Below are 20,855 nucleotides of genomic sequence, written 5' to 3'. Positions count from 1 at the left end.
TTCAGGTTGAGAAAGCATGAAAAACCATGCTAGCGTATCGTCAAGACATGATACATTATATTTTCTATTTTGTTAACCTGAGTTGAGTACTGACTATATAGGACAGATATCCTTTCAGCTAAATGGTAAGCTTTTCATTTAAAAAACGACACTTTCTCTTCGGTTTCAGCTTTTGTTTTGAACATGCATCTTACACATATACCCGGCCATTTTTATTTAAATCTAGCTTAGTATACACCCCTCCCCTTTATTCTACATTTCTTCTTTAAAGATTATATAGCCATTTATCATGGATTTAATTAAGTAATTTACATGTTTCTATAGAATTTGAATCATACTTAAAATTTAATATTAAAAATATTAAATCATTATCATTCATGATCTATTCCTGGTATTTGTTTCTTCTCAATCTGGATTATTTCTCTCCAGATTTCATCCTTCATCCGTCAACTTAAATCCGTCCTTGAGTGTTGCATATCAGTGTCTGTAAATTTCAATTGAACTCTGTCTTGTGGTTTCTTTCAGAGAGAAGATACAGGTTTTAATCCTTTCTTTGAAGAGATAAAGAGATAAAAATGTAAAAAATATCCTTTTTCCCGATGTATTCAATGTATTTACTATTTATATTCATATTTATGTTTAACTAGGATTCGAATTCGTTTCGCGCCCTTTTTTAAATCTTATGTTCAAGTCGACTTTTCGCTTTTCTAATAATATTGATGGAACTCCAAAATTTTAAAAATCTTTTTTTAAAGCTAAATTGTTTAATTTCGAACGCCAGAAAACCTCCCGTGGGTCATGTAAGTTGTCACACAAATTTCGGGTAGGATCGGTCTGACCGTTTTGACGTTTTTTGGATACAAACAATCACCAAAACCAACAAACAAGAAACAGGCATAATATTTATATAAATGTATAAATAAAGGTGTGAAATAAAAAACATGAAAGAACTGAATGTGTTTATTGAGTAATAAGGTTTCATTTTTTAATTGTTTTCTAGCTGTCCTAGGACTTCTTAATTCTTAAAAATGAAAATAACTTCAAAAAAAAGTACGAATTTAGAACTTTTTAATGTTTTTTTTGCTGTAGACTTTGTAATAAAATTAGAACAAAATCTTTCAAACATAACTCCACTTTCTGAAAAGCTATTTAGAAACAAGCAATTTCCAACATGCAACCAAATTACCTGCTTTTCTCGTTCTACCTTTTCCTTATTTCTAGATTTAAAGGGACTGTGAAGGAAATATGAAAGGGGGTATAGGATGAAACCTGAGAATCTCAGGAGTTAAACGATATCAAAAATGAAAGGGGGTATAGGCTGAAACCTGAGAAGCTCAGGAGTTAAACGATATCAAAAATGAAAGGGGGTATAGGCTGAAACCTGAGAAGCTCAGGAGTTGAACGATACCTATATGACATCTATCTGATGTTCCTGTCTCGAGAGATTGATATAAAACTGTGTCAAATTTATACGAAAATTCATATATATGCAATTTTGTATAAAATTTGTAGTATTAAACAGATCTTATTCAACAAATACGCAACCAATCTGAAAACGTCGATGTTCCACAGGAGCCTGAGAATATCAGGTTTGTTTCTATTATACTTTTTATTTTGCATTTTTAATAGATATAATTGATAATATCATTTCATATAGTCCGTATAGCCTGCATCACATCACCAGAACTTCAGCCAATGGCAGTGGGATATCGTCGTTTTCAGATTGGTTGCGTAATTGTTGAATATGATCTGTTCAATAATACAACTTTTAATTTTCGTATAACTTTGACACAGTTTTATATCAATTTCTCGAGACAGGAACATCAGATAGATGTCATATAGGTATCGTTCAACACCTGAGATTCTCAGGTTACATCCTATACCCCCTTTCATTTTTCCTTGATAGTCCCTTTAAGTGCCTGCAACTGCACTGAGATAATCTAAATATGCTTTAAATCCGTCTTCTCTGCGCTGCACTACACAATACAGATTTAAACTCGAATGCCATTTGAAATATGACGTAATTTCTCTATATCTAGATAGTCTAGTCCTGATATTGCATTTAATCATCAAATATTGTAACAGAATGAAGTATTAGAATTGGAGGAGATCTTTCAACCTAAATTTACTTTTTCGGTTAAAAATGTCTAGTCTGTAATAGCAAGAAGCAATGGAAAAATTATAAGAATTAAACATTTTTCGACTCCGCAAAACAATGGTATCTTCTGCATTTTTGATCTGATTAAGTTTTAAAGGGAACCGTTGTAAACCGAGCATTGCCATCTTTGCATGGAGGGTCACTTAAAATTACACTTACAAGATTTAGAATTAAATCAAGGTTTCAGTGTTTACATCATGGTTTCAGTAGTTTACATCATGGTTGTCCCCGCTTTTATTTCAAATACACGATTCATGGTTCACACAAATTCCTGAAAATTAAACAATTTAAACAAAACTTTTAAAAAATCTTACTCTGGTGCACAGTTTAAACATGCTTGTCTGTTTGTCTATTTGTCTGTTTGTCTCTTTGTTTGTCCGTGAATAACTCTAACGAACCCCGTGACTGATTTCCCTTAAATTTTAACTGGAGAATTCGGCAGAACTATGGGAATATTCTAAACTTGGTTAAGAAATGGGGAAACTTTTGTAGGGAAAATCAAGTATGCAGACAAAGCTGGGTTCTACAGCTAGTTGAAATATCTCAGACAATAGTTTGGTATCTTCAAAAACTATTGGCCGACATTAAAAATATATATATATCTCATTGTAAAAATAATATTTGATTTATCTAGGTATTTAATGGAAGAGAAAATACAAAATATCAACCAACCAAAGAGACTGTTGACATAATTTCAAATAACTTTCCATTTATAGAATGGCATATCCGATTCTCAAAACAAAGAGAATAGAATATATATTAGAGTGGAATTTAGTCAATCCGTCGGTATGAATTTTGTCAGTCAAAGTGTACAATCATGGAAATGTTTACAAATTATATGCAGTAGAGTACATTAATACCGTATGTTCACTAGACTATCCATTTCAATTTCGAATTTTTTAAAGCTGTTAAATAAACTTTATAAAATGAATTAGGTGTATAAACCCATCATTTGATTTATAGTTATAACGGAAAATCATCGTTTGTATAAAGTGGAAGGCATAGAGTCTATGCGAAATGACTATTGGTCAATTATGAAACCAGCCTATCTCAAAATTTGTTTTTTTAATATTAATTTTAGATTTTCTATTAAATGATATTCCAGGGCCCGAAAGGTTATATAGCATAAATATGTGAAGTACACCTGCAGTATGGAAACAGTACAACAAAATGGCCGTTTTACACTTTTTTCTAGTAAATTCCACTCTAATATATATTCTATTCTATTTTCCTTAAAAGCTTTATCTGATCAAAAATACATAAAATATCCATCATCTTCTCTTTGAAAATTTCCTTTTTTTCAGTTTTGATTTCTCGTAAAGTAACTTGCGCATTTCTTCTTCAAAAATGATGTAGAAAATAGTCTTAATTGAATACTTTTTAGGCTGAAAAGAACGACGATTTTTTCCACATTTTTTATCAAATGAAACCATGATAGGAAATATACAAACAATGGCATTAATGAAGTGTTTGTTTGATATAACACCAACAAGGTTAAAATAGGATTGTAATGTAGAGATAACACCAACAAGGTTTAAATAGGATTGTAATGTAGAGATAACACCAACACGGTTAGAATAGGATTGTATGTAGAGATAACACCAACAAGGTTAAAATAGGATTGTATTGTAGAGATAACACCAACAAGGTTAAAATAGGATTGTATGTAGAGATAACACAAACAAGGTTAAAATAGGATTGTATGTAGAGATAACACCAACAAGGTTAAAATAGGATTGTATTGTAGAGATAACACCAACAAGGTTAAAATAGGATTGTATGTAGAGATAACACCAACAAGGTTAAAATAGGATTGTATGTAGAGATAACACCAACAAGGTTAAAATAGGATTGTAATGTAGAGATAACACCAACAAGGTTAAAATAGGATTGTAAACGATATTTTCTATGTACACTGTACACTGTACATTAGCTGTATACTGTACATTTTCACCATATTTTCAGATAAAAATGCCGTGGTGGGTGTGGCTGGTGGGCGTAATCTTGGCAGTAAGTGCCACGCCCCAGTCCAATTACGACCAGCAGGCGGTGTCAATAAATTCTTTAGGATCGGGTATTCCGGAGCTGGCAACTCTAAACGGAACTGTTACTGAACTAGGTATGCACTATGAGAATAGATTTAAAGGGACTGTTTGCGCAATTTCAAGTGAACCGCTATTTCTTCGGTTAGTGTACTGCAAATCACTGCAGTACACACCGAAAGTTGTGGTTTGACCCTCAAAGAGGGAAATTCCTGATCTGCATCGGTAACCTTTGAACATTAAAATGAGTATCGAGGGCTCAGAACTGTGTTTATCTCTAAAATGGGGTTCAAATTCTCGTAAAACTGGAGTGTACACTGGTATAGTATTATTACGATCCTCGGCCCCTTCAGTAAAAGTAAATTCAATTTATATAAAGGATAAAGTCTGACCGCGTCAACCTTGTTGCACCGGCTAGCCCTGTTGATTTTCTTCTTTATTAACCCAATGTCAGTGCGGTGTAGTACAAACTGGGACCGGAAAGGTTGACCCGGATCGAAAATTCAAATGTACTATACGGCTGCCCGTGTTATGCTATAACTCCATGTAATTGACGTTTTATATATATACATGTATCCCGAAAATCCCAAATATTCAATGTACAACGTCACTGCAAACTAACCATGAGAAAAAGGTCAAATTCAAATGACATTATACTATTAAAACTTTATGACCCCGTGTGTAAGTGTAAGAAAAGCAAATATATTCGGTAACATATTATATATATATATTCTTCTCAATATCTCTCCGGCTATAAGAGGAGTTAACATAATAAGCGTTTACGATTTCAAACTTACGTGAAATTTACTTTAGTTTGACGTGACGCGGAGGTAAAAATTTCGAATAAAACTATTTGTTTTTTTTATCCTGGAAAATAAATAATATTCCTTGATTTAAAGGTTACTGTTGTGAATCAGACACGCCAGTCTAAAATTTAGGATCACTTAAAATTACGCCTACAGTCCCTTTAAAAAGAGAGCAAATGGTTTGTTTGTTATTTGAAAAAAAAACTTTCTGCACTGCCCGAGCAAATTCCAATCTTTGATAAATCAAGTTTTGATAAAACTGTCTTAATACGTCACAGAAAAATGTAAACCAACCACTCTCTCCTTAGTTTAATATAATTTGAATACATGAATTCAGTCTTTGGCCACAAACTGAGATTTTCTAATCCCGATATCTTTGCAAAATGTTGTTATAGACTATAGATATTTCAAACTATGCAATTTGTTAGATAAAATGATCTAAGTTTGAAGTATCAAAGGTTTACGTCATCAAGTTGCAAAGATATAGGGATGGAAAATTTCAGTTTGTGACAAAGACTGTATCCTCTAAACTAAGGGGGTTATGAGTTCAAGAATATAGTTGCTAAAGTTTGTAAAACAAATTTCACGTTTCCCTGTTCCGTACTTTGCTGTTTACCAGAAGAATGTTTTTATTTTACTGTATTTGATTAATTGATTTCGGTTAAATTTCCCATAATATTTTCTGACCCAATTTATCCATGAGACCTATCTGACGGAGTAAATGAATAAGGAGTGAACATTATAAACATATAAAGACAATATCGAAGTATATAATTATCAGGGGCGTATTCAGGAATTTTTCCAGGGGGGGCTTAAATTTATTTCTTTCCAGGGGGGGGGGCTCAGCACCCATTGGGGCATGAAAACCCCCCTGAAATCAATAGATTTCACTGGTCCATGGGGGGGGGGGGTGCTTAGCCCCAATAGCCCCCCCTGGAGACGCCTCTGATAATAATCATCAAAATCAAGGATAAAGTAACCTCTAAAAAAAATTACTATGCTGATACGGGAATACATTAACTTAGTGTTAAAAGATGGGGCCAAAGTATAGTTTAATTCTCTTTTTCAAGACCTTTTAAGTTATGCAAATTAACTCTATGAAAGTTTTGATTCTTTGAAAAAGTTTACATTTAAAAAGTTAAGTTTAGAGATGACTTGTCTTTTCCTTCTTTCTTCCTTTTTACTTTTTATTTTACTCTAAATAATATTTAATTAAAATAATCCATCAAAAGCCGTATAGGGATATTTTCAAGAATTAAGTAAAAAGTTGAAAGAGCACTTTAAACGGTATTATGTAGAATGTTTTAATGAACTTTAGAATTTAGAATCACTATTCTCTTCCATCTTCAGTTTGTTTTGTGTTTTCTACTCTTTATTGTGAATCAATTAATTTCAGTTGAAAGAATAAAATATATTATATATATTTTATTTTTAGACACGCTGGCTCCGACGATATCGTTGAACAGAACTAAGGCGAGTTTGAACTGCTCTACAGGGTTCATGAACATTAAGCTCTCCTTCCAGCAGGACTTCTACGGGATAGTTTATGCAGATTATGACAGGAAAATAAACCTGGGTTTAAAACCAAAAATGACGGCTGTTCTTATTTGCGATTGAAACCGACAAAATTTGTATTTTGTAATCGCATTTTAATGATAATAATAATTCCACGACAGGCAAATTTATTGGGAAGAATCTAAAACTAGTTTCAAACCCTGGTAAAAATCAAAATGTAAATGGAAAGTCGTCTTCATTGCATTGAAATATACGATGATGACTGTGTACGCAAGAAAGTACTGTCTAGGTGCTGAAATGTACGATATCTTAAATTAGAAAAAACCCAGAAAAATAGGGAAGAGCATAAAATTAAGGTTTTGATATGTGTGTCGTCTTTGTTTAAATAAAACCAGGTTTACTGTTTGGTAGGAACTCTGCGTGTAGGGTGAGCGGGAACGGAGAGGCTGAAACTGTTCTGGAAATTCCACTGAAAGGCTGCGGCACTATTCAGGTACAGAGTTATTAAAGGGACAGACCGGCTATATGTTTAGGATTCATTTAAGACATAATAATGAAATAATGAAACTTCTAAAACGACCAACGCAATTTATTACGTCTTTTTTCATATGAAACCTTATTGGTTTTTGCAGTTTTAATCCTAATTTTTTTTTCATTGCCCAAATAGTTTTTTATTTGTAAGAATATTCTTAAGGCAGAAGACTAAATCCAGCTTTCGTATAAATCAATAAAAGAGTTTCATGAGGCCTTTAAAGTATTATCCTGTACAAACCCGGTGTAACGTTAAAAACGCCAATTGTGGTTTCTCAAAGTGACTTGCGGATTTATGCAGCAGAGAGAAAAGAAGGAAATTGTCAGAATTTTTCAGTTTCCTAGATATTTTTCTTTCTCATTGTTGCTTAAATAAAGGTTTCTACATAAAGAACCAGAATTTTATCAAAAGTTGCATCAATTTTTTAAGTTTGAGTCGACTCTGTGTCGAAACCCCTAGGTCTTTGATTTAACCTCAAAAACTCACTTACATTTTTTCTTTGTAGCACTAGAGATGTAAAGTTTAGAACTATTAAGCAATTGCTCGTGTTTTAAAGAAGTAATTGGAAAAATTCTGATCGACTTTTGCTCGAGAGCCGCAACTTGGATCACTGTGTCTTATGAAATGGGGTGGACACACTTGAAATTAAGTGAACATTCCCATTAACTAAACAAACTCTACAGCAGTATGGACGGTTACAATACTAGAACGTGTGATGGTTCAATTCAAAGTTGTCATTTCTTTTACACTTGAAATTTGGACAGCAATGGTTTTAAGAATATAAAAAATTTTATTTTAAATTATTGACAATTTTTTTTACGCTGGGTAAAGGAGGTAAAGAGTAATAGACATTTTTTAAAGTTTAAGCTTTTAAGTTAATTCTTTCGAGGCTCAGATAAATTTTATAAAAGTTGACTTATCATATTTTCATTTTCTCATAAAACGAAATAAACTCTGGACTCTTTTCCCTTAAATAAAAAAACCGCCAAGGATTTAGAGATTAGTAAGTATTAAAGATTATATTCTGTAAAAATATCCAGAGTGAAAACTTTAAAATGGTGGATATCGAGATCAATGCTTAATCTTCTTTTTTTGCTAATCTCAAGACTAATTTAGTCTCTAGATTAATTTCTAGAAACTAGAGATGCGCTCTTTACCTTTTTTGCATTAGTGGTGTAATATCAATTGGACTAATGATCGATTGAACGCACGTAACTTTTGGAGTAATGTTTCTTAAGACTAACGTCCAAAGGGAATTTAGTCCTCAAATGTGATAAAATATGTTTTTGATAAGTTCATATTAACATGATTAAATTTTTATTTGTGTAAATGCTCTAAAAGCCGGCAAACACCTCTGACTTTAGTTCAATCGTATTTTAGTTCTATTGATTTAGCATCGTATCTGTATTTGTAATCAAACGTATTTTTATTACATGTAGTAGGAAATGTGATATCCAACGAGTGCGGATTAAAAAGAAAATTAAAAACTTCCATAGTGTATATTTAGGGTATCCAATTCTAAAGTTTTCAGCTCAGAACATATTTCAAAGACATAAAAAATACATATTTCAACATGAAAAGCTGTATTAATGATTTAAAGAAAAAGAGAAAAATGTTGCTTCAAGTTGATTACTAAACTAGGAATATTGTATGTAATGTATATTGTATTCAATATTAAGAATTTAAAATAACATAATGATTGTAAAAATTCCTCTTTTATCGATAAGAAAATAAGTTTTGGTTGCTTCATGTTTTTTTTATTTTTATATTTATTTGGCAAAAGAATTCAATTTTTGAATTTGAAAACTAAGGCTTTTTGTATGCAAATAAGATACTAATCTTAATGTAAATCTGCAGATAATGTTTTTCAGTCCTAAGTAGGAATAAACACCTTGATTAATGAGAAAATAAAAAAAAACGATAAATATTAAAAAAATGATTTAGTGAAATCATAAAATTAATGGAAGTAGTAACAAGGCCTAAATTAAAGGGAATGTTGTGTGATATTAAGGGACTCTCCTTTAAAAAAAAAGTTAGGAGCATGTCCGATTCAAATCGATACCATTTTTAAACCTAAATCGGATTAATAACGTGGAAATTAACGGTCTTTTTCTCGCTTGAAAAGTGTTTCATTCTGAATATTTCTCCATTGTTTCTTAACCAATAAATGCGCAAGTTACTTTTGCAGAGAAATCATGAATAAAACAAATTGTTTTCAAAAAACATGTATATTCAAATCATTCCTTGTCAGCCAAAGCTTTAAAGGGTACCGTTGTGAATCAGACTTGCCATTAGTTCAATGGAGGGTCACCTGAAATTCGTTCACAGTCCCTTTAATAAAAATGCAAAATTAAAATGAAAAAAATGTTTTTAGGATCCTCTCCGAGTATTCACGAATAATATTGTTGTGAGGTTCCATCCTGGTCTAGAGATAGAAGGAGATGAAGTTATCACGGTTATCTGTAGATATCCTCCTCCCATAGTCCAACCTGCTCTCATACCAGAACCTCTACAGTAAGTTCTCCAGGGTGGTGTTAAAGTAGAGAGTCTTCCTGATTATATTACAACCAATCCCCTTCTCAGTGGTTCTTTGGTTAGCCTTAAGGAGAGCTGATTATTCACCTCAAACTTTAATCCTAACATCCTTGCAATTTTATGTCGTTGTGATCTATTAGTTCTGTTAGATCAAATTGTCAAAGTTTGAAATATGAAAGGGTTACACCATCAGGTTGCAAGATCCAGTGAAAGCAAAATTAGAGTATGAGCGCGCACCCAATTATAGAAAGATAGATTTCATTAAAATTTTACAATCACAGACATTCTGTACATTTTTTTTCTACTTCGGAATTTATTATAATTTTTTGTTTTTTTACCAATATTTTTGGTAGTATTGTTTTTAAATTTCTAGGTGAATGTTTTTCATGGAGTAATATAATATGTTAATCGTTTCAACAGAATCTAATTATGTTTGCAAAAGCTCTGAAAACAAGTTTAAAGTTGAAAATACATGACAAACTCCCCCCCCCACAATTCAGCAAATCATTTAATTATAATTATCTAATCAAAGAAAAATCAATTTTTTTTATACACTATCTTGCACCCATGAGATTTTTTAGAAATTGTCACTACGTTTTTATAACATTTGAAATAATTATTTCAGAAAAATTCAATTTACTTCAAATTAATCACTCCACCTTAATCATTACTTAATCAAAATAAAATTTTATTTTAACTCTGAACAGAAGGCAAATGTGTTGAGTACATTAGTAATTTTAAGAAAACTTAGAACATATTTTAAAAGCTTTAAAACCATTACCCACTAAAAACATACAGCATGCTTATCTAAATAACTCTTTCTTAGCTTTCATAGTTACCGGAGAGATAAATGATTTTGTTCAGAATTAGACTTGTTCATGGGTTTTATTCAATAAATTGAAATTTATACAAAATTCTTCATATCTCTGGTATTTTAGAACGCAAAAAAATGGCAGACCACATTTTTTTAACCTTAGAAACCGTTAAATTTTAAAAATATTTGAATCATTATTACCTTTAAAACCTTTAAACCCATTTCAACCGTGAAAACCATTACAACCGTTAAAACCTGTAAAACATTTAAACAGTTTAAAGCCTTGAAAACCTTTAACTCCTTTAAAACCTTTAAAACCTCTAAATGCAGTGGCAACCTTTAAAATCTCAATGCAGTCCTTAAAACTTTAAAACTTAAAAACATTTAAACTCATTACAACCTGTAAAACCTTTAAACCATGACAACCTTTTCAACCTTTGAATTCTTTAAAACCTTTAAAATCTTTAAAACCTTTAAAATCTTTGAAACCTTTAAAATCTTTAACCCCAATCTAACTTTTAAGACCTTCAAAAACTTTACAACTTTTACAACCTTTAAAGCTTTAAACCCCATTCCAAAATTTAAGACCTTTAAACCATAAAAAAACTTTAAACCTTTACAACCTTTAAACCTTTCAACGTATTACAACTTTTAAACCCTGTAAAAACTTTACAACTTTAAAGGGAGTGTTCGCGAAAAATTACGTCGAAAAATATTCGATGGCGATTGCTACTAATCTTACTTCTATCTGTTGCGTCCATAAGGAGAAAATTGTTAAAAACGACTCATACCGAAGAACGTAGGGTCCATACAGATCCAGAAATTTGCAATATTCGACTCGGATCGAAAAATCAATTTAATTCCAAAAAAATCATCGATTTTTTTCGACGCATTCGTATTTAGTTGATATTTTATAACGTTTTTGATTTTTTAAAAATTAATATTTAGCTTAAAACTTGTTTTCACGGCTGACGCTGGATTTTCGAACATTCTTGGAAATATGAATTTCGTCTTCAATATCAAAAATCCTCGAAACAGGAATGAATGTTATGTTTTCAAAAGTAACTCTCAGATCATAAAAAAAATTAAAAACCTTTACACCTTTAAAACCTTTAAAACTATGAAACCTTTAAACCCTTGAAACCCTTTAAACCTTCCTCGATAACACAAATATTTTCTTATACACAATAATTTACGTGGGTTGAACTTTGGTTTAACATATCCTGGTATGGTTTAATGTAGGTGGTTGGCTCTAGGTATAAGCTTATCCCTGACTCAGGTTTAAGGTATTTGTAGCTACAAGGAGCCAAGTTCTATAAATAGGAACATATAACAAAGATTGATATTTATAACTTTGCCTAATTAAATACTTGAAACTTGAAAGTAATAAACAAATTATTGATTGAGTCTCTGCATATTTGTTAACTTTATTATTTTTCTTAATTTAGGTGGAAATATCAGTTATGGATATAATTTAGACCTTTGGTCTTTTATAGTATTATGATTTTTTGTCATCTTAATAATTAAGATTGGTTTTCGTTTTCACTCAATCTGAATATTTAGGTTACCGTTAACTCCAGTAGCTGCTCTCGCACCCTTAAGAGAGTTTGAAATCCTTCTCATCATTTGTGCCATTGTTTTCCTTGCCCTTCTACTGCTAGGTATAGGCTGCTCATACTACTGTCTCAAGAAGAGGAATATCAGGGTTATCAGGCGACGACCTGTCTCTACTATTGGCTCCGAGGTTACCCGGATATCTGATCCTCCATCCATGTTTGAAGGATTAAAGATCCCTCGAGCCCACGCCATGGATACTTCAGGATCCGAGGAGATGACTGAATCCGTCCACACGGATTACGGAAGTGACGTCACGAGTATTGCAACCGTTGAAGACTTCCAATCTGCTTACTCTGATCTTGGTGGAGAGATTGATGAGAATATTGTCTATCCTGACCTACATGAACCTCCTATACCTGCCTTCGATATCAAGATGAGAATGAAGAGGTTTGCTAAATCTCTGACTCCTATCTCATCCAGAGCAAGCTCTGTAACAGAAGAGATGCTGGCGGCCCAGGAACAGTACTTGACAACAATCCTGGAGAGAACTGAAACCAACACGATGGAAACCCTGGAGAGAGTTAGGAAGAGCAAGGCTGATCTGGGTCCTCCTCCAGTTCACGCCAGACTTAGGGTACAGCACAAAGCTCCAAGTGTGAATGGACGTGATTCTGACTCTGAAACTTCCCAATACTCCCACGACCAGCTTGGAACTGATATGGATTTGACCGAGGATGAACTGGCTCCAGTTGTGGTTGACAGATCGATGCGGACGGCTTTGATTGAATCTGATCATCTGCAATCTGCTCGTCTAGTAGAATCTGTCCAGGTCAGAGAAAGTGAGTTCGTTACAAGACGAGAGGAAGAAATCAGGAAACGAATGGCCGCACATAAACAGAACACTGGGTTCGATGTTACAGTTCGAACTATCGAGGGTCGAGATAATCCTATGTTTAGCGATGATGACACCGCCTCTATGTCTGAGTACATGTCCCAGGGACCCATTGAACCAGTGCTTATTGACCGACGTGGCTACTCCCTGCACCAGGACGTTTCTCAGATGAGTTCACAGTTTGCTCACACTAGCATCAGTAACAGGCAACAGGTTTCTAAGTTTGACGTTCTGATCCGGGTCCTAGATGCACCCCCGCCCGGAGCATCCGGAGCAGGTTCAGACAAGGATGATTTGACCAGTGTGTTTAGCGAGGATGATAAACAGAGGTGGAGAGATATTGTCACGTATGATACAGAGTTTAGAACTATGCTGGAAGCTGCTCAAACCACGGAGGAGGTTACACACGCTGTATCTCAGGTAGGAAATTCTTAATTCATAACATTTTACGTATTTTTGGAGTACACTTTTCTAGAATATTTTCCTCTTCGTTTCCAATGAATATTCTTGCTTTTTTAAAATATTTGAGTTAAATGCAAGGTTGCCCACAAAGGATGAGACTATAATGACGACCAAAAAATCCTTTTTATGGTTTAATTTGATCTTTTTCCTCGAATATAGAGTTTAAAAGAGAAACTAAACAATTTGGAACAGAGAGAATCAAGGTTAAGGTTTACGGGGTTCCAAGACTGTGAGAAAAAGTTTTGTGGGTTCACCTTGTAAATCAAATCCTGAAACTATTTATGTTACCTTTATACATTTCTCCTTCATGAATGGTTTAGCATGAATGGTCCAGTCGTACAAATAAATAAATTTCATTTTTTTCCTCAAAGTTAAGTGGTTTATTTTATCTTTCGTATTTGTTAATACAATTTTACTTTTTTGTTCTCTTTTAAAACCAAGTTTTTTCCACAAACAAACTCTGTATTAGTTTTGCTTAGAAAACTCACTTCAGAATATATCAATCCCCCCCCCTCATCTTTTATGTTGGTATATGTGAAGTTCGGAAAGTTGAAGAAAACCTAGACTTTATCTTTCAAAAGAATGTTCCTTGGACTTTTTCGAAAGTTTATTGAAAAGAATTTTGCAAATATTTGAAATGCCTGTACAATTATAAAATAAATGAAAACTGAATTCTCTTTTTAAAATTAAAATGTCTGTGGTTCTCATCACATTCTTATTCTGTTCCTAACCCGTTCCTACTTCGAGTTCCTAACCCCTTACAAAACCGTCCATTCCTAACCCGTTCCTAAAACATTCCTATCCCGTTCCTAAAACATTTTTAAACCGTTCCTGAACCGTTTAAAAAAACACGTGTTTAAACTGTTCCTAAACCGTTTGAAAAAAACACGTGTCTAACTGTTCCTAAACTATTATTATTCTAGATCCGGTATGTGAGTAAGTATGAGAAGCTGTTTGCCCCGCACAAGTGGGATGTGATCGTGAGGGTGTTGAAGGCCCCGAGCTCCATCACCGGGAAGTCCATCAGCTCTAGGTCAACCAAATCTAACCGAACTAGCAAAACAGGCACAGAGTACGATCTAAGGTATAGACTGTGTTAGATAAAGTAATTGATATATTCCATTTTTATTGGCCTGTTGGCCACATGGTAAAAAACAATTTTTGACATTAAAACCGCCCAGGGGCTTAAACTTCAAAAACAGAATTTTACAGGGAAAAAAGGACAAACGTGAAAGTAGATATCGATTTTTTTCTCCAAAGGATTTAAGATTTCATTCTATAAAAGATCAAAATATCAAACTTAACAAAAAAAATTATCAACCTTTACAAAGTAAGTCAATTACGTCGCTATTGAAATGTAGAATATAATATTTAATATTATGAAAACTACATAAATTTGTTTTTAAGATCTCTGGCTGAAACAACGGTTGATTTTGGGGCTCGGAGATCTGATTTTGAGAGTGGTTCATCGGTTTCAGGACGGAGTGGACAGATGAGTCAGTATACAGCCGGGGGAAGGTAAGTTGGATACCAGGAGAAGGATTCAAATGACCCTTTTTGCTAAAATATTTTGAATATTTAGAATTTTTTCAAAAATAATTAAAAGTATCCAAAATTAAATTCACAATATCAATTTAGAACTTCTTAGAAATTCTTTAAAGGAAATGAGTCTTTGCCACAAACTCGGATTTTTAAATCTCAATTTCTTTAAAACCATATGTCGTAGATGCTAGATATTTCAAACTAGGAGTTTTGGTGGATCAAACAATGTAAGTTTGAAATATGAAAGGTATACATCGTCTGGTTGTGGTGGCAAAAACTCAATTCCTTTATAAATTCTTACAAGATTCTTTTTTATATTTTCTATATTATATACTATCATCATATCTTTAAAATTTATTTTTAGTTTTTTTTCAATTTTAAAAATTGGAATTTCTTCGAATGCTAAACAGTTTTCTATTCAACTGTGTGAATTGGGTTTTATTTTAGAATTATATTCTTATACTTCAACTTTTAAATAATTTAAAGTCAGATTAAAGACATATGCTGTCAGTGAAATCAAAGACTTTTTCAAACTTTGAAAAATCAAAAATTATTCACAAATTAAATTTGTATAAGTATTTGTCTTTCTTCCTTTTACTTAAGAAATGCCGATGGTTTTTTGAATTTTCAACTGATATCTTTGTAAAGATTTCTAGGACATTATTACTTGTTTAGATCTGAGAGCCGACCATCTTTAGGACAATTTACAACAGAAGATCCAGAGTTCTAAGCCATAAAAGTCAAGCGAAAGTAGAGCACGCATGGAGTTTTAACTGGAGCTCTACCTGGGGCTCTAATTGGTGTTTACCTGGAGCTCTACCTAAAGTTTTACTTGGAGTTCTACTTGTTCCTTGATTTCTATCTGGAGCTCTACTTGGAGCTCTACCTAGAGCTCTATACCTGGAGCTCAACCTAGAGCTCAACCTGGAGCTCAACCTGGAGCTCTTCCTGGAGCTCTAACCAGGAGCTCTACCTGGAGCTCTGCCTAGAGCTCTATCTGGAGATCTAACGAGAGCCCAACCTGGAGTTCTACCTGGAGCTCTACTTGGAGCTCTGCTTGGAACTTTACTCGAGATTAAAAAAAACATAATATAGGACGTTTTGCTAAAAGAAACTGCCTTACATTCATTCATTAGAAATATCACTTATTTTTTTCTGTTAAATCACTCAAAAATATTTGATGTGACTTATATACAGAGCGTCCCATATCACCTTAGATTATTTCAAAGCTTTAACACCAATATACTCAAATAAAACTAGAAATACCTAGTATTTTCTGCAAGAAAATTTTTTATAATAGCCTGATACGGTTTTTAAAAATGATTCATTGTTTTTAAGTTTTTGATTAAAGTCCCTAAATTCACAATTTAGAGCTAAAAATATCTAATATGATGTGGGACACCCTGTAGATTCTATTCACTTTTTTCAGTTCTTTAAATGTCGTCTTCGTCAGNGTCCCTAAATTCACAATTTAGAGCTAAAAATATCTAATATGATGTGGGACACCCTGTAGATTCTATTCACTTTTAAATTTCAGTTCTTTAAATGTCGTCTTCGTCAGAAAGACGACATTGTACTGCTAATATTATAATTAATAAATCTATGTACTCTAACCTTTGTAATTTTACCATATGTCTGATGAGAAAAAATGTTAGAAAAAAATATGAGATTTGACCGTAGATACTTTTCCGGTTTCCCTTTGCCTGCCATCTATTCTTCATAATTTAAACTAATTTCCACGGATACAACCGAGTGACCTACTGTGATTATATATATTTTTAACATTGATAATGTCTTTTTTATATTTTTTTTTAATTCCAGGTTTTAGATAATTAAATCCCCAAAATAACTTCATGAGCAAAGTAATCCTCGAATCCAATTCAGAAATTTCAAATCCTATTTTTTGGTATTGTACAGAGCTCAACCAGCTTCTGACGGCCCTCAGTGCGCAGCTAAATATAAAATATTAACTAGATAAAAATGTAGTTTTTATATTTTTGTAATTATAACTAGGCATTACTAACAAATAAAAATGTAAATAAAAGAGTCCTTTATTTATATTGTTCTCCCAAAAACTTGAATGGTGAATACTTTTCTTAAACATACTTTTCTAGAAGCAACATAAATTTATTTAAGGTAATCATTGTAAATATTCTTTTTTGAGAGATTTTTACGAGCCAAGATTAATTTCATTCATTTATTTTTTTAATATTTCAGATTCTGGCGCCTGAACAGAAAAAGTCAAATTTTCATCTGTCCCGTAAAATATCAATATGTCCACACTCCACACAGTGAAAGTTTTTTTCTGCTTAAGTATAAAAATTAAAATTCTACAGTACAAAAGCTCGTTAAATTCTGAGAAACCCCTGTCAGCTATTCCTAACAGTTCTTATGGCCGAGGTGGAAATGGTTCTTACGCTCTCTCAATTAGTTGTATTTGCGACGGCCGACGTACCAATAGGACGGATTATACGCAAATAGGACGAAATACAAGTCAATAGGACGGAATATACGCAAATAGGACGAAATACAAGTCAATAGGACGGAAGATACGCAAATAAGACGGAATAAACGCCAATAGGACAGAATACACCCCAATAGGACAGCATATACGCAAATATCGAATGGAATACACTTCAATTGGACGGAATATACTCAAATAGGAGAGAATACACTTCAATAGGACAGAATATACGCAAATAGGATTGAATACACGTCAATCGGGCGGAATACAAGCCAATATGACGGAATACAGCCAAGAGAATATAAAAAGACTACCATTATAGAATAACATTTCTTTACAAAAATATTGAGATAATCCTAGTTTCACAAAGATATATCCCTGTCTTATGTTTGTGGATTTCATAGTTTGCAGTAACGAACATGAGAAGATAAATAAATTTGTATCTTCTTTCCCACCTGACAAGATCACAAAATGCTCCGCATCTTGAAATAGTTTTCGAACTAAACTAATTATACATAGTCACATGATGCCAGGACATTTTTATAAAATCGTAAAATTTTCTTTTATTCTATTAATGCAAGAATTATGCTATTTCCAGAAAAATATTTGAATTATTCCATTTGTGCCTGCCTCGCAGACAACTAAAGGTTATTTTATATTTTATACTGTTTTGTTACGTATTTGTAATATTTAAGTATACTAGGCTTTTATGGCGCTTCGCGCTCATCTTCTTTTTCAACTTTTAATTGTGGCTTTATCTGTGAGCATCTTCTCTTTTTACTGTGTAAAAAAGTTTGCGGATTTTTATAATATTTTTCTCGCATTTTCAAAATTTTATAAAAATAAAAAACTTTTCAACACTAATTTTTGAAATTTTGATCATTCATAAACCTTCCTTGAGGTCACGTGAGATCCCACACAAAATTTGGGCCCGATCGGTTCAGCCGTTTTGACGTTTATTGGATACAAGCAAACAAACAGACAGACAGACAAACAGACAAGCCAAATTTATATATAGACTAAGCTTTTAGGGCACTTTGCGCCCATCTTCTATTTTAACTTTTAATTGTTGCTTTATCTGTGAGCATCTTCTCTTTGTACAGCATAAAACAAAAACAAAAAAGTTTGCAGATTTCATAATATTTTTTCACGCCTTTTCAAAATTTACAAAAATAAAACTTTTAAACACAAGTTTTTAAAATTTTGATCATTCATAAACCTTCCCTAGAGTCACGTGAGGTTCCACAAAAAATTTCGGCCCGATCGGTTCAGCCGTTTTGACGTTTATTGGATACAAACAGACAGACAGAAAAGCTAAATTTATATATAGATGAAATCTCTTACGCTGTTCTTGACGGATTTTGAAAGAGAGATAAAAAATCAAAATAAAACTGAAAATATTCCGATACAAACCTGATGCACATTAATTAGATTTGCACTTGACCATAGTATTGTTATTTCCAGAGCATAGACGATTTTTATAAATATTCTTGTATTTTTCAAATCTAAGGAGAAATCATTTTTACTGAAAGGAATTAAGTTTTTGTCACAAACTCTAAATTTTTTAATCTCTTCATGTTGGATATTTTAAACTATGAATTCTGTTAGATCAAATAGTTAAAATATCAAAGGTTTTAAAATATATATGGAGTTGAAAATATGAGTTTGTGACAAAAACTAAATTTCTTTATGAAGCTTACATGACCGTGCTTAATCAGAAGATTATCCGGATATGCTGTAGAAAAAAAAACATGCGATGCGATATCAAGAAACGAAAATATTTTTAAAAACTTGAAATTTTTCTTTTTAAAAAGCAAGTTTTTTTTGGTTCATGGTTTGCTGATTTCCTTTTATTAAAATTTTATTTAAATATCGTTAGAAAAGTGATGAATAAAAGGGCGGGAAAATTTATCTCACCTGACCNCCCCTCCCTTCAGCTGCTCTAGTCCTCTCCACAGCTGTAAAACCATCCCTGGTCGCCCCTTGTCCTCCTGCAGCCTCCGCCCAGTAACCAGGGATAAATAATAAAAATATATAAAAAAAAGAATAAATCCTCAAGATTTAAGAAAAAATGAAACAATAATTATTATTATAATAATTATTTTAAAATGTTGCATTTTTCTATTTTATCAAAAAGTTGGAACAATGTTTGAAGAATTATGTAAATGTTATGATTTGTTTATTTCCCCTGAAAATTTTCTATCTCTGCAGTCTGGGTGGAGAAGTAGTGTAGAACGGGCAGGAGCTGGATACAGTCAACCATCCTACCCGGAGACAGAACTCATTCTAAACCCAACCATGTATCTGGAGCTTCCAGAGCAAATCGGTCATGGGAGGAATAACATGTGAATTAACAAGAGCCAAGGTGAATAATAAAATTTCGATTTTTTCTTCTGAACGTTATTTTGGGTGAAGGTATTTAGTCTTTCCCGGAGATTCATCAAGTGGAATAAAAGAATAAGTCCAAAGTTTAAGCAAAGTTTTACTCTAGGTCTAAGTATTGATCTAATATTATTATGTTGCAGATGGAGTTGAGGGTTCAGGTTCTCCCACTTCTCTACATCTTCCTGGGGTACTGCAGTGCAGAGGGGCTACTGGAGGAGACCAGTTCCGTCCCACCTACTCCGACACCTCATTTTGGCACAGCTCCACCCGTAGAGGACGGAGAACCGGTCGGACCCAGCCTTGGGTTCATCCTCGGCATTGTTACAATCATCGTCACCATATTCTACATCATCGGGATCAGCTTCAAGGTCTTCAAGATCTTCCGTGGGGAGTATGAGCCCAGTGAACCGGTTTATCTCAAATATAAATAAACAATCATGATTCTGAAACTTTATATCCTAAATATGACATTTTTGCTCATTTTATTAAAGAATTATCTATGCTTATAATGCTTACTTGTGTATGAATAATACTCCACATAGTTCTGGAGGTAAATTAATAAATTATATTTATTTTCATTTTATTTTTTATCCTAAGTAGAGAAAACTATAATGTCTTGATAAAGAAACTAATTATTTGCCTAAAACTCTAATTGTTCAACCCTTATTGCAATCTGTCGTTACCCTTAATATTTCAAACTTTGACTATTTGACGTATTAATGGCTATATATAAATGGCTAGATTGGCAAACAGTGTTTTAAAATTTGGGTGTTTTGTTCAAGCACACAGTTTCGAGCAAACATATATACACACCTGATACAGAGCGAGGTAAAGAATTACACGATTAATTAAGATGGTTCAAGGGTACAGAGAGATACAGAGATACAGGGATAAAGGAATATAGGGATACAGAAATACAGAAATCTATAAAAGCAGGCAACTATAGAGAAATATAGAGTTTGAAATCACAGAAATATAGATTTTTACAAAGAGGATCAGAGCTGGTATAAAGCAAGCTCAACCAAACTTTAAAAAATAATACTGACTGTCAGTTTAGGATATATATTTATTTAACAAAGAGAGATATAACGAAAGATAAATGTAGAAATCTATAAAGAATTTATAAATTATAGAGATACGAAGTTATCTAT

General features: G+C 32.8%; 2 protein-coding genes across 2 annotated transcripts; both read left to right on the top strand.

The window, feature by feature from the left end:
• The first annotated feature begins 4,108 nt into the window (after positions 1-4,108).
• Positions 4,109-14,859, top strand: LOC111701405 (uncharacterized). Its single transcript, XM_023472687.1, has 7 exons — positions 4,109-4,277; positions 6,442-6,568; positions 6,933-7,014; positions 9,428-9,567; positions 11,966-13,271; positions 14,237-14,397; positions 14,721-14,859. Exons 1-7 carry the CDS (start codon positions 4,130-4,132, stop codon positions 14,833-14,835), a joined length of 2,079 nt encoding a protein of 692 aa, XP_023328455.1. The 5' UTR covers positions 4,109-4,129; the 3' UTR covers positions 14,836-14,859.
• Positions 14,860-19,519: 4,660 nt separating this feature from the next.
• LOC111701406 (uncharacterized) lies at positions 19,520-20,282 on the top strand. The gene is made up of 2 exons (XM_023472688.1): positions 19,520-19,684; positions 19,845-20,282. The coding sequence occupies exons 1-2, from the start codon at positions 19,649-19,651 to the stop codon at positions 20,133-20,135; spliced, it is 327 nt and encodes a 108-aa protein (XP_023328456.1). The 5' UTR covers positions 19,520-19,648; the 3' UTR covers positions 20,136-20,282.
• Positions 20,283-20,855: the final 573 nt, after the last annotated feature.

Source organism: Eurytemora carolleeae, unplaced genomic scaffold (assembly GCF_000591075.1).
Source record: "Eurytemora carolleeae unplaced genomic scaffold, Eaff_2.0 scaffold304, whole genome shotgun sequence".
NCBI classification, from domain to species: domain Eukaryota; kingdom Metazoa; phylum Arthropoda; class Copepoda; order Calanoida; family Temoridae; genus Eurytemora; species Eurytemora carolleeae.
The sequence above is the reverse complement of the archived record's forward strand: the minus strand, read 5'-3'. Positions and strand labels throughout refer to the sequence as shown.

What these genes read in the sequence shown, in the direction of transcription:
- LOC111701405 (XM_023472687.1), top strand. Translation starts at nt 4,130, where the DNA reads ATGCCGTGGTGGGTGTGGCTGGTGGGCGTAATCTTGGCAGTAAGTGCC. An exon ending in CGGAACTGTTACTGAACTAG is followed by an intron (nt 4,278 to 6,441) that starts GTATGCACTATG and finishes TTTTATTTTTAG; the next exon opens with ACACGCTGGCTCCGACGATA. An exon ending in TTACACACGCTGTATCTCAG is followed by an intron (nt 13,272 to 14,236) that starts GTAGGAAATTCT and finishes TTATTATTCTAG; the next exon opens with ATCCGGTATGTGAGTAAGTA.
- LOC111701406 (XM_023472688.1), top strand. Translation starts at nt 19,649, where the DNA reads ATGGGAGGAATAACATGTGAATTAACAAGAGCCAAG. An exon ending in GTGAATTAACAAGAGCCAAG is followed by an intron (nt 19,685 to 19,844) that starts GTGAATAATAAA and finishes ATTATGTTGCAG; the next exon opens with ATGGAGTTGAGGGTTCAGGT.